This window comes from Equus quagga, chromosome 5 (genome assembly GCF_021613505.1).
Source record: "Equus quagga isolate Etosha38 chromosome 5, UCLA_HA_Equagga_1.0, whole genome shotgun sequence".
Classification (NCBI taxonomy): Eukaryota; Metazoa; Chordata; class Mammalia; order Perissodactyla; family Equidae; genus Equus; species Equus quagga.
The window spans coordinates 116,745,888-116,764,056 of NC_060271.1; the positions used below are offsets into that span (position 1 = coordinate 116,745,888).

The following is an 18,169-nucleotide window of genomic DNA, read 5'->3' on the forward strand; positions in this document are numbered from 1 at the left end:
TAATCCATTCAGTTAGCAAACATTTATTGAGTACCTATTATGAACTAGGTCCTGTACAAGGGATACAAAGATGAGTAAAACTTTGTCCCTGCCCTTATGGAGGTTATAGCATAAGCTAGACAAGTTATTCTTTAAGGAAAAAGTATTCAAAGGCACTAAGGGGAAAAACCAGGTGTGTTCAGAGTTTTGCTGTGCAAAGAGTTTCCTCTTCAAGAAAAGGTTCAAACTTTTAGACTTGTGGTTCTTGCCAGTTACAGAATATTGAAATTAATAATTCATGGTAAAATAAAATACTTTATTTTTAGAATGTTTAAATTGGAGAAAAGGCACCAAATGGTCACGGTTAGGATACTCTGGTAAAGCAGGTCATGTGAGGAACAATACCTGAGATTCATCTGGCCTGGGATTATGTCACAGGCTGAGTTAGTGCACTGGTTCTCAAAATTAGCATGCACCAGTCCCCTGGGGGGATTATTACAACAGATTGCCAGCCCCCACCCCTACAGTTTCTGATTCAGTTTCTGAGTGTACCATTTCTAACAATTTCCCAGAGATGCTGATGCTTCTGGTCCAGAGACCACACTTTGAGAACCACTGAATTAGAATACGGATTAGGCAGGGATAAAACTCCTTAAGAGAAATGTATTATGTTTTAAGATACTGTGAGGACTCTGGGGGCAAGGCAAACCCTCACCATGGCTGTTATGTATGGAATGTGCACCTGACCCAAATCTACGGCCTTTGAGTAAATCACCAAGGATACTTTGCATTAAGTTCAAAGTACAATACAAACAGGGCCTGGCTCCGTACCTGGTTACTAGGTATGTGTACATGGGAAACTTGAGTAACCATCACCTCCTTATTGAGACCGGTCTGGACATGTGGCTTTAAACCTCTGTTGAAAAGAAGTCAAGCTATTTGCAATGATTAATTTTCTTATTTGAAATTATGACAAGCAGGCTTACAACAAAGTTAAAATAAAAAACTCTTTATCCAAGTCATCATTGAAAGCAGGATTCTTACTCGTTAATTATGTTTTGCTCACTTTCTTCGACAAAGCTGGTGTTCTATAATGAGCTACCCAGTGTGAGGCACATTTCATACCAACATTGATTGGTTGCCAAGGAGACTGCACTGCTACTCTGGACAAGCTCATATTTCCCCTCTGCCTTTCTGCTGAAAGGAGGGGAACTTGTGGAGCAGGCTCAAGGGCAAGATGCTGGGGCAGTAGAGGCTATAGATCCAGCCTATTAACAGAGATGTGACATGAACACTAAGTTCTCTCTCTCTTCTATCCATCAGCAGCAAAAATATTTGACTTCAAATGATAAAACTTGAAGTTTTAGACTTGAAGGGATATCAGCATCCAAAAACAGTCAGAATATCCTTCCTTGCAGAAATCCAAGGGAAAGGCCAACAGGAAGTGGCATCTACCTGCCAGGTCCAAATGTCTCCTATCCTTGGCTTCATCCAAGTCAGGAGATTTCCCTACTAAGAGAAACTCTGCTATTCTGAACAAACTCGTCCTTTATATTAGCTCCCAGTCAGAGGTAAGGATAATTCCTTCACACAGTGTTCCAAAATTTTGTCTTCTAGAAACTATTTGTTGTTTCTCTTCCAGTACTGTGCCATTGATTCTTGCATAAAATTCTGGAATGCTGGCTCTTCATGGCTCTCCTCTGTAACTGCAAGGAAAAAAGAAAGTTAATTCTTTTTAAACTCTCCCAGTAGATAAGTGGATAAGAGTTGTTGTCACCAATCCATCAGATACAGTATTTCTAAAAAACTGTTCAATTGTCCCAATAAGGAATTATCTCCCAAAAGCATGTTCTATGTATCATGTTGCCCAAAATATAAGTGGGGAGGATACCTCCCTTATAAAATAACTAAAATGAAGTCCCTCTCCTACATATTTTTAACCATGAGAAATGAAATGAAAACGTGTCCACAGACCTATGAATGAAATAGCAGCTTGATTCACAATAGCCAAAATCTAGAAACAATTCAAATGCCAATCAGCTAGTGAATGGATGAACAAATTGTGGTACATCCACATAATGGAGTATTACTCAGCAATAAAAAAAGAACATACTACTGATGACACATGCAACAACATGGATGGATCACAAAAGCATTAGACTGAGTGAAAAGAAATGCAAGTTAAATAATGTGATTCCAATTATGACATTCTGGAAAAGGCAAAATTATAAGAACAGAAATCACATCAGTGGTTGCCAGGAACTAGGTACGCAGGAAGGGACTAAAACTGGGCATCAGGGAACTTCTGAGATGATGCAAGTGTTCTGTATCTTGATTATGATGGTGATTACAAGACTACATATATGTGTTAAAACTCATCAAATTATACACTTTAAAAGGGTGGGTTTTACTATTTGTAAATTTACCACAATAAATCTGATTAAATGAGGCAATTTACATGTTAGCATCCAGCACACTGGAGTAAAGAGAAGTTTGCTCTTGGTCATAGCTAGGACCTTTTTTAGGGCTGTCTCAAGAAAGAGATTCTGCTCATAGGCCTTAAAACTATGCTCAGTGGAAGGAAGACTTTTGGGTTTCCAGAGCATTCTATCCTCAATGTTACAGTCACTTCTGACGGATTTAGCTCTGCTGAGGCCTCCTTACGTGTTCTTGAAACAATAATTATAATAAACAAAAAGCCTGGATTCTTCAAACTGAGTTAGGACCCAAAGATGAGAAGACACGAGACTAATAAAAGGCCTGTAATCAGCTTAATATTAACCATTCAGTAGGAAGGCCAGGAACTCTCAATATATCTTTACCATCTCCTCTCTCCTCTGTTACTGGTTGTGTGCTTAAGGTCTTCTCTCAACAAGAAGATGCTCCTAAGCAAACAATGTGAGGATAAGCAGCTATTCTGTTTTCAAGAGCCACCTCAGCCACCTCTTACCTCTGTGGTCAATATCATCGGTATCACTGTCTGCTTCCTCATCCTCTTCATCCAAGGTTCCCCGAGTCAAGATCAAGTCAGAAGGGTCCAGCACAGGAGATAAACTGTCTACAGAGAAAACACCTATCAGTAGCATGTCAGGAACATATGCCTCCTCAAAAAGGTGATTATGAACCAATAAGTAACTATGATTATCAATTGGCAGGATGAAAGTGGTCATGATAAAAGGCAGGATCCCACCTCTTCTAAATGTAATGTTAATACCACTTAATATTTCTATACTAGTTTAGTTCACAAAGTGTTATCATGATCCCCAAAATCCAAAAGGTCATTTTTAACTTGAGGAAAATAATTCTCAAGTAGTTGTCTTGATAGTAACGTCATTCATTTTTACTAGCTGACAGGTTGGAAGAGGCTATGGTGTTTCCTATGAAGGCTAAACACATTTGAGCAGATCCAGTGGGCTGGTCAGTCAAGGGTAAAAGTATGGAGAACTAAGGAAGCTTCCTGGTGGAAATTTAAGTTGAGAGAGAGCCTGAAAAGAATACACGGTGAAATGATCTAGAGTAGAGGAGCCAGGGCATTATTCAAGAAAAAGAGAGAGGGGAAAAAATGGAAAATCGAATGTACTGGTAGAGGTGAAATTCCCAACCCAGGGAAACCAAATAAGGGCTGAGTCCCGATTATCAAGAAAAAGTCTAATCAAGTAATTACTGGGCAGGAGATTCAGCGGGAGGTGGTCTCTACTAGAACCTCGACCTATGCCAAGTATTCTAAAGACATGGGAGCATGACCACTCTCTTCAGCAGCCTAAGAGGTTTGAGAGCGCTCAGCTAGAGAAAAAGGGTGGCCAACAGCAGCAACATCAAGGGACGCAAACCTCAAGGGGCCTGTGGGCCTGAAACAGGATGATGACATGGTGTGCTGACAGTCAATGCCTCATTCTGTGCCTAACTAAGAATTATGCAACTATACTTGTGACATTCCTCAAATAATTTACTGAAATTCCCCCAATCTTGAACAGGCTATCTGAGGAGAGCAGATCCTTTGCAAGCAGTAAATTTAACATTTGCCATTTCACATATTCATGAGTTTTTCCAAAGGACCATGGCAGATAGAAATTTATTTTGCTGAGGTGTGCAACAAGGATGGCACAGGCAAGATCACTTAACTGGTAAACCCAGCCAGTATCCAGTATCTCCTCCTCCAAGTGGTTCTGCTGTTCTCTACTAGATGTATAACAATATCTTTCATGAAGAGAACTTCACTCCTTTAAAGATCAGTTCATCAATAAGCATGCATGGGTGGGGTGTATATATTTAAATATGAGCACCAACTGAGAAGCCTCTAGAGAATCAATGACAAAACTAACTCGAACAATTAAAAAAGTCAGTAAAGTGGCAGGATAAAAAGACTAATATACAGAAATTAAGAGCCTTTAAATACACCAATATAACCAGTTAGAAGATATAATGGTTCAGAAAATCCCATTTTCATCACTAACAGAAGATAAAATCCTTAAAATAAATGTAACAAAAAATATGCAAAATGTACACAAGGAAACACTCCTGAAAGACACAAAAGTAGACTTGACAAATATAAATACATTCCTTGTTCTTGGATAGGAAAACTCAACATCATAGAGATGTCACTTCTCCCTACATTAATTCATGAAAATAACACAATCCCAATAAAAATACCAAAGAGCTTTTTTAGCAAACTAGATAAATTGATACTTAGGTTCATGTGGAAAAATAGACATGCAAGAATACCCAGGGAAACAGTAAAAAAAGAAAAGTATGAAGGGGACTAGCCCTAGCAGATATTAAAACATACCATAGAGCCTCTACATAATTAAAACAGCATGCTGCAAGCACACAGACAGTCCAGAAGAATAAAACTGGTAGTCCAGAAATATACCCAAGTACACATGGAAATTTAGTATATGTTACAGGTAGCATCTGAGATCATTGGGGCAAAGGCAGACTTTTTAATAAATAGTGCGGGTACAACTCTTTATGAAAAAGGTAACAGAGATCATATGTACCTCACACCATACCTAGGAATAAACTCTAAATGGGTCAGGGATCTAAATGCAGAAAATGAAACCATTTTACGAATTCTCTAATAAAACACAAGTGAATTCCTCTTTAACAGAGGTGTAAGTAAAGGATTCCCAATTATGACTCAAAATCCAGTTGTAATAATAAATAAATTTGACTTTATCAAAACAAAACAAAATAAAAACTTTTGCATGGCAAAATAATACCACGAACAAAGTCAAAGGACAGCTGACAAACAGGGAGAAAATATCTGCAACATGTATGACACAAAAATGGACACTGTCCCTAGTACATTAATGGATATTAAGACCAGTGGGTGAGCATTTTAAAATTAAAAGGATATTTATATAATCTCAAAGCATCACCCCATAAAATACTTATTACGAAGGAAAAAATAATAAATTTATGATGAAAAATCTGGCAGATATCACTTCAAGCAAATGATCAAAGTTATCATCACCAGTAATGGGACAAATCAACACTGTGTGCCTCCTGATATGACATATGGAAAAAACACAACTTCATTTCTGTAAAGTTCTGCCAAAAATGTGCCACCTGAATCAAATCATGAGGAAACATCAGACAAACCCACATCAAGGAACATTCCATAAAATAACTGTCCTGTACACTTCGAAAATGTCAGTGTCATGGAATACAAAGAAAGAATAAGGAATCATTCCAGATTAAAGGAGAATAAGAGACATGACAACTAAATGCACTGCAGATCCAGGATTTTCTCCTGTTATAAAGGGCAAATGGCTAACTCCAAATAATGTCTATACATTAGATAACTAATGCATCAATGTTAATTTCCTGATTTTTGATAACTGCAATGAGGTTATATAAAATAATGCCCTTGTTTTTAGGAAACAGACTGAAGTATTCAAGGGTAAAGGCTCACTGTGTCTGCAACTTACTCCTAAATGATTTAGAAAGAAATTATATATGATACATATATCTATATAAAATATAAAGTCATACATATATGAGAAAGAAAATATAGTAAATGTGATAGAATATTAACATTGTGGGAATCTGGTTGAAGGGTTATATGGCAATTCTTTGTACTATTCATTGCAACTTTTCTGTTAATATGAAATTAAGTCAAAATAAACAGTAAAAAATATATATATTTTTTAAAAAATAAAGTAGATATCAAGTACCTTGCCAAAGTAAAAGAAAAACTACCTGACAAGGAATAACCCAAAGTGATGCAACTGTATACAACTTTCAGGGGTTTGCCTTCCCAAATCATATAGATATATATATATGAAAAGTAAATATGGATAAAGTGAATGTGATATGATAGATAGAGATATATGGTGAATTCCTCTTTTTTTTCTTTTTAAAGATTTTTTATTTTTTTCCTTTTTCTCCCCAAAGCCCCCCGGCACATAGCTGTATATTCTTCGTTGTGGGTCCTTCTAGTTGTGGCATGTGGGACGCTGCCTCAGCGTGGTTTGATGAGCAGTGCCATGTGTGCACCCAGGATTCGAACCAACGAAACACTGGGCCGCCTACAGCAGAGTGCAAGAACTTAACCACTTGGCCACAGGGCCAGCCCCATGAATTCCTCTTTAACACAGGTGTTAGATATAGGTATACCACTATGTCTGTCTGCACACTTCAAAAATGTCAATGTCATGAGATACAAGGAAAGACTAAGGAACCATTCCAGACCAAAGAAGACTAAGAGACATTTTAAGTAAATACAATGCAGACCCAGGATTTACACAGACAGATAGATAAACAGATAGATAGATAGATAGACAGACAGATTTAGATATAGACAGATCAATTGATCGATTGATCAATCGATAGAAAATACCACATTTACTTTATCCTTTTCTCTTTCTCTCTCTTAAATAAGTGTACCCTCCTTTTAGTTCCTAACACCGATAGACCCTCCATACCTGTGGCTGTCCCTGCGTCCAAGGCTACAGAGCCCATATCTTTCTGAAGGCGTTCCAGCTGTTCCTTCTGCTGCTGGCTCTGTGCACTGGCCTGTAGAGAGAAAAATGTCAGATTAAAAAAGGAGTCCCAGTTAGATGTCAGACTTCTAACTGGAGATGACCCATTATACAAATACTACAGGCTATTTAAACTCTGAGGCAGCTAATGGATGGCTGATATGGGAACAGAAACACTGAACAGTGTGGACCCAGATTAGCAGGAATTCAGACCAGAGGGCTCTGCAAACTGAATTAAGTTTCAGAAACTGGACACAAAAGCAAATCAAAAGAACCCTCAAATAGACATGATGGGAAGGCCCAATGAAGCCAATGGGGGCAGGAAACCTGAAAATTTGGGATAAGAGTTGTGAACCACAAGTTCTTAAACAAAATTCTACAACTAACCTTAAAGTGGACATTGGAGGGGGGGGGGGGGGGGGGGCACAAGGGCTTAGCATATATGACAGGAAAAATCAAATAAAAAGAAGAAAAATAATTAAGGGGCCTTTCTGCATCGAGACAGCACACACACAAATTTACAAATTTAAATTAACACACATCTAAAAGATATGACAGCCAAAACAAAAGCATTTATGGCAGGAGGATCAGTACATGGTTTGAGGTGGTTTTTTAAGTGGCCCTAAAATACACAAATAGCCCCCTCTCTTACCAGTGATTTCTTCAGACGTTCATATTCAGGACGATACTCCCTGGAAACAGAAACACTTTCTAAATTCCTCTGCTTAATAATTTGTCCTGCTCACCTCCAGATCACTTCTATTTTCCTACGATTCTGACAATAACAGTAGATCTTACCTCACTGAACATCAGATGTAACAAGTCGGAGTCACTGAGGTTCTACCCCTGTGGAATTAAAGCCAAGGTGCCTGCCCCACCCTGAAACCAGCAAAGAGACAACAGACTGACTGCTGGGCTGGAAAGATTAATTCTGGAGACCATGACTGATGAGCTCATCATTCATTTGGAAAAACATGTGAGATGAGTAAAAGAACCTAGGCCTGTTGGGCTCAGGAAGTCCACTATATAATTATGTGGTTTATCTGGGCATCAATGAAAGGATACAGAAAAGAGTCTATCCTGAGGCTTTGACCACACACAAAAAAAACCCTTGTCTAATGAATCAAAATCAGAATACGTGTCTGAAAACCACAGTGAGGTTGTTAGGATCTTGTTAAGTATGAAGCCAAAGGAACATGCTAGTAAGCAGCCAATTATCAGGCCACGGGCCTAAGGAAAGTGTATAGGTGCTCTGACTCCACTTTCCTTTAGGTAAAGGGAATTCCAGTATTAACCATGACAACAGTTCTAACCATCATTTATTATGATACGTGTTTACTATGTGTCAGCAATTGTGCTGGTACTTTAGATATATTTTCTCAAATGATCCTACCAATGACCTTAGCAATAAATGCTATTATTCCTGATTTACAAATGATGAAAACTTGCTAAGGTCACTCATTTATTAAGCGGAAGAAACAGAAATCTAACCCATGCCTGTCTCACTCCAAACTCTGTTCTTTTTTTTTTTTTTTTGCAGGGAAAGAGTCACCTTGAGCTAACCTCTGTTGCCAATCTTCCTCTTTTTTTTTTTCCTTCCTCCCCAAAGCCCCGGTGCATGATTGTATATCCTAGTTGTAAGTCATTCTGGTTCTTCTATGTGAGCTGCCACAGCATGGCAACTGACAGATGGGTGACGTGGTTCCACAACCAGGAAGTGAACCTGGGCCAGCAAAGTGGTAAGCACTGAACTTTAAGCACTAGGCCATTAGGGCTGGTTCTCCAAAGTCCATGTTCTTAATTGGGAATCAGTCAGTGGGGCAAACAGGCCAAATCCAGCCCACTGCCTGTTTTTGTAAACAAATTTTTATGGAATACAGCCATACCCATTTGTTTACAAATCATCTCTAGGTGCTTTTGCATGACAAAGACAGAGTTGAGTAGTTGCAACAGAGACCATATGGCCCACAAAACCCAAAATATTTATTTACTATCTGGCTTTGTACAAAAAAAGTCTGATGATTCCTGCTCTTAATCATTCAATACAGTGAAGATTTTATACTCTTATTTTTTAGAAAAAAAGGTACTGGAAAATTGTTACCCCTAAGAGTGGTCAGATCCAGTAGACATATGCAGGACAAATAATACATACAACTGAAAACCGAAATGCTTTGCCTGGCAAAACTGCTGTCAGATCAGAACTGTGGATTAGTAAGAATGTCAGCAATAGGATTTTCCTTTATCCTCACCTTTCATACTCTTCTGCAGCACTGGTGACTTGCACAAAGAATTCATCTAAGCCTGTACCCAGAACAGCAGACACACCCACCACCTGCCAAAAGTATCATTAATGCCACTGAGAAAACAACAGTATATTTTTAAATGGTGTACGTTATTTTGTCCAAATGTTATAAAATCTTCATAAAAGAGGCGTAGATACTTTAAAAAGCCTCTGACAAACAGACAAGCTAACACAAAACAAAACAGCATGCCTAGTCAAAAGTCATGGAAATAAGTCTATGAAAAATAGAGAACTGAAAAAGCAAGATAATTAGGACTGAATAAGTAGCAGGACTTTTTATCTATTCCCTATCAAATCAAACCACTGACTATTCTCTACAAAAATTACTATCTCAATGCCTTTGCTTGGGCAAGTAACATACTCCCTGCCGCCCATACCTACTTTTGCTTACATAAATCTTACCCTTCCTTCAAAGCATACCTCTAATGTTATATGCTCCAAAATCCCCCACATAAAAAGTGATCTGCCCCTCCCCACCATCAGGCCCAACTTACAATCTTTCTCAAGGTATTTACCACAATATATCACGTCTCAATTCTGTGTGTAGCCTTCTCTCCCAACTAGACCATAAACTCTCTGAGGGTAGGGTCTATCTTATTTATCTTTTAGACCTCCAGTTATAAATAAGCAACGCTTTAAAAGTTACTTTTCAGAATGTAAGGAACTTTCTTTCTAAGACATTTGCAAAGCCAGCCCTATGGGTTAAAAGGTTATTTGGAGAGACTGTCAGTATGAGCAAGAGAAAGTTTACCCTGAGCGAGCTGTAAAACTCATCTAACACCAGGCTCATGGAACGAGTCAGGTTACTGACATATGTAGTCTCTTGATTCAAGGCATCTTGGAAAGCCTCAAAATCCTGCATCCATTCCACTGCAAAGCTGTGATCAATGATGTCAGTCTGTACCAGAGAGAAGTCAACTATCAGCAACCAGACATGAGGTTAGACACCAAATAATGGCAAAAAAAATTTTTTTTTAATTAACTGGTGACAGCAAAAAGCAATCATTCATATATTTTCTTCTCTGCTTCCCCCATTTCCTTCTCCACTGCAACAAGCCACAAAGAGCCAAGACTGCTGAATAGCGTAAATAATTAAATTAAGTTACGTGTTCTCTTGGTTGATGCAGACCCTTCACTATTCACTACCAAGTGACCATGGCTGCAGTGGATGCCACCACATTCCAGGCTCTAAAGTCAAGTAGTCTCTTGCATCTTCGCCATCAACGAACGACAGGGAAGTTTTGTTTTTGTATGTTTTAATTGCCACTTCCAACAGACTAGCAGTCCCTCCCCGATTTACACAGCCTGGATTCTGTGGGGTAACCTATACGCCATGGTTGAGGGGCTACTCTACCTAGCCTAAAATAACTCTGGGTGGGAGACAGTGATAAATATTCTTTCAACTTGATTGAAACTTTTTCCTAGAAGTGCTCATGGCTTTGGTTCAGTTAAGCTTGAATCTGCTCTCTAGCATCTGAAATAATCCTCACCTACCCAAACCTTCTGATAACACAAGGTTCTAATGAAAAGAAATGTTGAATCATAACAGGAGGATCCACTTACTTTATTCATAACCACAATGAAAGGCAGCTTGGTTTTGTACAAGATGCTGAAAATCAAACATCAAGACATATTATTAGCAAAAGCACTTAAGCTCTTGTTTGCCCAGTGTCAGTGTGAGAACTGAGGAAAGAGAAGGGGAATGGGTTGATTCTAAATATAGGTCTCCCTTCTGATGCGGCACGCACCTATTTTCCTCTCTCAAGAGGGAAACCACCGTCACCATCAAGCAAGCAACACACACACACTCTCTCTCTCTCCTTCTTTCTTGGAGTAATATTTTGATACTGATCCTTTTTCTCTGTGTATCTGTTTGCTTGTTTTCACCAAATAATTGTCTTTTAAATAATTAACATGAAAATAAAATAATGTGAAGGTCATCAGATTTGTATCTGGATTAGGATTTTTTGCATCTAATAAGAAGAGACATCCCTAATCATATTAGAGGAGACAAATGTCGGTGATGGCTTTTGTGTATCCCCCAGATCAAATTCTCTCAGCTTTAATAATGGTCTGCCTTGCTCCTAGGTTTAATGCACTAACACAGCCCAGTGAGGCATGTCCTTCCTCTCTTATTTGCACTACGCTTGGGGCAAACCCATGCATTTCAGAATTATGAACAAATCTTTTTATTCATAATCTCTCCTCATGTTATAATCTCACTCTACCTATCATAACACAGAAAAGGAACACTTAGACCAGAGGGTTCTGTTCTTTTTAGACTTGGATTTCATTAAACCAGGAGCAACTACCAGAAGGTTAATATTCATACACCACCTATTTCTATAACAAGCAAGGGAGGAAGATGAGAAGTTGCTGAAAGAGAATGCCAACAACACATGTGCCTCTTCCCCAACTCACTGCCGCTAAACTGAGTGGCAAATCTGAATGAGCAGAAGTCTAGGGGTAAGCACTCAGGACTCAAAAGAAAAGAAGAGGAGGCCTCATACCTTGATGTAATACCATGCCCACCAATAATCAATTACCTGCAAGCATAGAGCATATTGGACATGAAGGTCACTGGGTTGGTACTTCGTGATGTGTCCATGACATAAATGACAATCGTTGGAAATGAGGATGCCTAAAGCCACAAAATAATCAAAGCTTTAGTAAGACGGCTCAAGACCTGTCCCCAAACTTTTCCTACCTTCCTTAGCAAGGGAGAACCACTTTAGGCAGGGTATGAAGAGCTCTGTAACTCCCTTCCATATAAGGTGTCAGGCAATAAAAAGATCCGTACCCAGTCTAGCTCTCTAGTTATTCTTAGTAACAAGTCCTAGAAAACTTACCAGGGCCTCGGTGATGATTGTCCCAGAAGCTGACCAGGTGAATACCTCAATCTGTCCAGGTGTGTCAATCAAGACATATCTGTGTCAAGAAAAACAATTAAATAAGTATTATACTTGTGCAATGCTAAAAGATATTCCATCACACAAAACATTAAACATCTGGTTATCCAAGATTAGAATAACCTCTTCATACTGCTAAGTCTAACTTCCTCCCATTGCTCTTAAAATGCATACCACATTCACCTAGACTATGTTTAATGTCCAAAATTCATGCTAATAGGCATGAGCAGCAGTCCATAAATTGCTGCAAATGATCAGAGGGAAAATTGTGATAGTTATAGAAATACATTGCGTTAAAAATGAGGGAGAAGCAAAACCAGAACGTACATCTCTGGGGAAACTATCCAGTTGCTTTGGGGTGGGGGTTGAGGAAGGTGGAGGGGAGAGAGAAATGGAGGGATAGACAAGTGATAACTAAAGAATACAGGGTTTCTTCTTGAGGTGATGAAAATGTTCTAAAATTGATCATGGTGATGGTTGCATGCATAAGTCTGTGACTATACTAAAAGTCACTGAATTGAACACTTTAAATGGGTGAACTGTATATGAATTATATCTCAATAAAGCTGCTTTTAAAAATGAGCAAAGAATTTGAATAGACATTTCTCCAAACGTATAGCAATGGCCAATAAGTACATGAAAAGATGCTCAACATCATTAATCATTGAGGAAAAATAAATCAAAATCACCGTGCGATACCACTTTATACTAAGATAGCTACAATGAAAAACAAGGACAATAACAAGCACTGGAGAGGATGTGGAGAAACTGGAACCCTCACACTTCGCTAGTGGGAATATAAAATGGTGCAGCCAAGAGCCGAGAGAAAGGGGGAATAGGGAATAATCACCAATGCATACGGGGTTTCTTTTGGGAATGAGGAAAATGTTCTGAAATTAGATATTGGTGATCAATGCACAATTTCGTAAATATACTAAAAACCACTAAATAGTATACTTTAAAGGACTGCACTTTATGGTATGTGAATTTATATCTCAATAAAGCTATTATTTTAAAAAACTACCTCTAGTATGATCCCAATTTTGTGAAACACCCCATCCATCCATCCTTCTATCTATGCATAGAAACGTGGAATGACAGTCACTGATAGTAATAATAATGATAGTTATTTCTAGTGGGAATCTAGTGAGGGATAATTTCATCTTTTAAATGTTATATGTGGTTTGAATTCTTTACAATGAGCATATATCCTTTTTTACAAAAATTAATTATCTTTCTTTTTTGGAAAAAAGCAAACCTGTTAAAGATTTAACAACAGTTAATTGTGGATAATAAGAACATATTTTATTTTATATTTTGATACTTTTTAAATTAAAAAATAATTATTCTCTCTGAATCATGTAAATTATATTCATTTAAACAACGGTTAGAAAGGTGTTTCAGAGACTTTAATGCCAACAAGGATGGTTTCCCAAGAGAAGGCAGGTAGACAACCGAATTTGGACTAAGTCTCAAAATATTTCCTAAGAAGCCATGGGCATATACCAAAGTGACTGGGGGTGGGATACTATTACATTTAGCTCTACACCATATAGCATCTTAATGATTTTCTTGCCCATTTTTTTTTCATTTCTAATGGTTTCATCTCAAGCTACATCCTTTCAGAGCTTGATGGTATCCCAAAATCCTTCAAAAAACCTAGTGTCAACTAAAGAGCAATAAATATTAGCATTAACTGAAATCACTTACTTAGAAATGTTCTGGGCCTTCTCAATAAATTTCATCACCTAAAAGAAAAAGATGCCAATTCCAGTAGGATCCAATTTCAACACAAAAATCACACAACCGTCTCCAAGGTGGCCTGCCTCCAAGGCACCATTAATTATTGAATCTCTATATTCTCATTCTTAGGACACTAATAAACTCACTGAACCAAAGAAACACAGCCACATCAGCAGCACTACAACACCCTAGGGCACAGTGCAAGGACCTGAGAAGCTGAGGACTTGATCTGTCACTGGCAAGTCATTTCTCTTGGTGCTTCAGTAAAATGTTAATAGCCTGTCTCATAGAATAACATCAGGGTAAAAAATTAATGATTACAAAACACTCACAGAAGAAGGGACAAAGAAAACCCAACTGATGACAACTGTTTGTCAAAAGTTAAAAGCCCCATTATCTTTGCATCCCATGCCTGTTAGCCCATCCCACTCCCTCACCCACCATTCTATCCACAGGGTAACACTGAAAGCCAATAACAGATCAAGAAAAGAACCCAGATTTCCTGGATTTCTGTTTTATTGGCTGTCACAAATATTAAATGTGAAGTGTCTCACAACGTTGATCGTCCTCTCACAGCCTACTTCTCTGTCTCCCAAAATGCCTACTTATTTTCTATATTTACATCCTGGTTTATTGCTCTTCTTTCCCAATGTGATGAAGCTAAAGCATTTAAGAGTCTCAGGTTTTAGCCATGCTTATGTAAGTAAAGACAGACATACCTGATCAAATCTTGTAGCGAAGAGATTGAGTGAGGTCACTATGCCACCATTGGGCCCAAGTCCATATCTAGACACTTAGCTGAGGATTTAAATTGCTTATAGATCAATTTAGATGATAAAATTCATACATAAGCTATCACTCACATAAACAGAATTATAACATCAGCATTCCATGAATAGATATTGGCAAGCTAATCCTTGACTACCTTAAGGTATGTACCACACAACCTTAACCTCATAGGAAAACATTTATTATCAAGGTCTTCCTCATTTTAGGGATGGTCAGTCAAAATGAAGAAACTAAAGTGACCAAAATGTAATAGACAGATCCATCAGGCAGTGACAGCCTGCTGGCATTAGCCATTAAGATCATCTATATAACACTCCTTGCTCTGATCCTCACTAATCAAGCAACATGCTGATTATAATTAATGTTCCTACCTAGATTTACTTACAGGGAAAGTACACATTTCACACAGCAATGTAGTAAGAGTTGATCATACTAAACCTACTCACTTCTGAGTTTCCTAGTCTGAAGATGTGGTGACCAACAGATGTATCCTCCAAGGGAATACTACCCTGTGGGATCCAGACACATCATCAGCTTGCCTCTCTTTCTCTGTGCTAATTACAACAGCCCAGGGAAGATGGTAAGAAAACTGAAATCACAAGCTGAAATAGTATTTCTAATCACCTACAATATCTCTCCCCACATTCACCTTCCATCCTCTTACCAAAATTATCTTAAAGCAATCAAATGCTTTTGCTTGTATATTTCACAAGGAAACACAAAAACATTCTTTCAAAGCCATAAAATACAGACAGTAACTGGCCAAAGACGAGTGAACACTGCAGTAGGTGAGGAAAAGGATACTGTTTCATGACTTCTTTATACTTCACAGTGTCACGAATATCTGGAGGGAAAAAAATTAACTGGAATTTAAAATATAAAAAAAATACAGTGTGAGATCTTCCATCTGTAATAGCCTAAGCCAACAGGCCGCTCAAGCCATGTCTGCTTCCTCTGAGGAAAAAAAATAAGTTTCTCTCTTGGCATCAAAGTCACTTTTAAATTTGTTTTCTAAATTTTTAAGCTAAGATCATTGAACTGTGATAGCAAAAGAAACAAGACTGTGAGGAGAAGAACAGAAGGGCAAAAGATGCCCTGTAAGTACTTTCCCTATCAGCAAAAAACTGAAACTAGTCTTTTAGGCTTCTCTTGTCAGCATTCTCTTCCACTAATTTCTCCAGCTTCACACTGGTTTCCTTTCTTAAAAGGATAACTGCCATGTAACCCATGAAAAATGTTAGGTTAGGAGATCTCAAGTTATGGTAGAGATGATCTGAGACAAGGAGAAAAGCTTTATAGAACTTAAATACATTATCAGTGACCATACACATAGAAAAAGGGAGCTAAGTCAAGAAAAAAGACTTATTTCTTACTAATTGCTTACTGGTAACAAAGGTAATGCAGACATGATTTTCTTTTTTTTTACTCCCCAAAGCCCCAGTACATAGTTGTACATTCTAGTTACAGGTCATTCTAGTTCTTCTATGTGGGATGCCACCACAGCATGGCCTGATGAGCAGTGTGTAGGTCCGCACCAAGGATCCAAACCAGGGAATCCTCAGCTGCCACAGCAGAGCATGAGAATCCAACCACTTGGTCACAGGGCTGGCCCCCCAAGACATGATTTTTAGAAAACAATTAATACGTTCAGTAACATCTAACTAAACCTATCTACTAATTTGTAGACCTACTCCATCAAGTATTAGAATTCCATCCTTTAAGTGAGAAGATGGGCAATTTTTTCCCAAACTCTTACCAAAATGATCTCTGCTTCTTAATACAAGGTCTTCCTTTATTATTATGTTTAGGGTACAAGCAGCTTAACAGGATTAAGAAGAGATAAGGAGGGAGATGATTAGCATACAGAGATAGCCTGGAAATCAGGAAGCCCAGATTCTATTAAGAATCATGACACTGGATCACATCCATTCTAATTCTTTTTTATAGTCACAGATTCCTTTTAAAGTCTGATGATAACTAGGAACCCCACATATGCATAATCACACACATTCTCCCACGTAACTTTAGGAGTGGAAGCAAGGTTCCTACAGATGAATACGTGAAGTACCAGACAAGAACCCTTACACTCTAATTAAACTTTCAGAAAAGAAACTAAATAAAAAAGGTTTATCTATCAGAGCCTGCTGAAGGGTTTATGGCCTAGAAGTGAAAGGACCGACTTTCTATCACTTCATTTTCCCAAATAACATTAGCCTGACAACATAGTGTCAGAAAGAAGGAAGAGAGAAAGGTGAATGGTAAGGAAATAAAGAAATTTAGGAAAGAAGAGGGAGTAAACAAAGAGAAGATGTGAATAAGGGAGAAGGCTATTTATGGATTCTAGCAAATCCAAGGGAAGTAAAGGTAGTTCAGAAAAAATGAAAGCATTGAAGACTGGCAGTCTGGAGGCTTTCCATTCTGTGAGGCACTGCACACAGTTCTGTACAGTTTACTTACCAATGTTGGCAGGAAAGGGAACTTCATGCACAGCTGGGTCCAGGTTGATCACATAAGGTGGAGAGCCTTGGCTATGCAGGTGTCCCGTGAGCCTCTGCAGAGATATGAGGAGAGTGATGGTGCGACATAATGGGGGCATGATAAGGGGACAAAAGAGAACTTCCATTCCTTTATCGACCATACCTGAAGACTTTTGCACTTAATTTCCCTCCACCTGAAATATTCGCCCCCGATGTCCACCTCCAACATTCAAGTCTTAGTTGAAATGTTACCTTTATCACCCATCTAACAGAGCCTCCCCTACTCTTATTATTTTATAATTATATTACATATTATATATATAATTATATATTGATCACATTATTTTGCGTGGGGTTTTCTTCTATCTCCTCCACTAAAACGTTAGTTCTGTTTAAGCGCGAACCTTGTCAATCTCGTTTTCGCTGTATCCCCAGTCCCTGAAACATGGTAGGCGCGCAAAAAATAATTCTTTAGCCAATCTACACCTGTGTGCTAGCACTGTATTAACTGCCAGAGTTACTTGCAAGCCTCTCCCTTTCAGGAGTTGGCAATTTTATCGGTAAGACAATTCCAGTACAACGCGGTAAGTTGTACCAAGTATGCACTGAGGGTGCACAGAAGAGAGACTTAATACACCCAGGCTAGCGTCCGAGAAGGCTTCGCCGAGGAAGGAACTGGAGTTACTGGCAAGTTCCTGAAAGCCAAGCGCTGGTACCCTCCAACTCCCCGGAGAGACCTCCCTTTCTCCCTGGCCTTCCGCCCGCCACAGATGACCTCTTGCGCGCCCCCAGTACGCCCGTGCCGTGTATGTCACCTGTACAAAGGTGGTTTTCCCAGATCCCGCCATTCCCAACACCAACAGACACACTGGGGGCCGAGGACCCCCGGAAGCTTGAGGCTCAGCTGCAGCTGCGGGCGCCGCCATCTTTCCCCTGGCTCCGCCCACTTTACCATAGAGACATGCGTGGCTAGAGAGACGACCACAA

General features: G+C 38.8%; 1 protein-coding gene across 1 annotated transcript; it reads right to left on the reverse strand.

The window, feature by feature from the left end:
• Window positions 1–972: 972 nt before the first annotated feature.
• On the reverse strand, window positions 973–18,150 carry GPN1 (GPN-loop GTPase 1). The gene is made up of 14 exons (XM_046660144.1): window positions 17,998–18,150; window positions 17,163–17,256; window positions 15,510–15,549; window positions 14,636–14,702; window positions 13,884–13,921; window positions 12,114–12,192; window positions 11,811–11,905; window positions 10,828–10,873; window positions 10,016–10,162; window positions 9,212–9,294; window positions 7,615–7,654; window positions 6,906–6,996; window positions 2,930–3,037; window positions 973–1,685 (listed from the first exon to the last, which is right to left on the reverse strand). The coding sequence occupies exons 1-14, from the start codon at window positions 18,106–18,108 to the stop codon at window positions 1,600–1,602; spliced, it is 1,125 nt and encodes a 374-aa protein (XP_046516100.1). The 5' UTR covers window positions 18,109–18,150; the 3' UTR covers window positions 973–1,599.
• Between the last annotated feature and the right edge of the window lie 19 nt (window positions 18,151–18,169).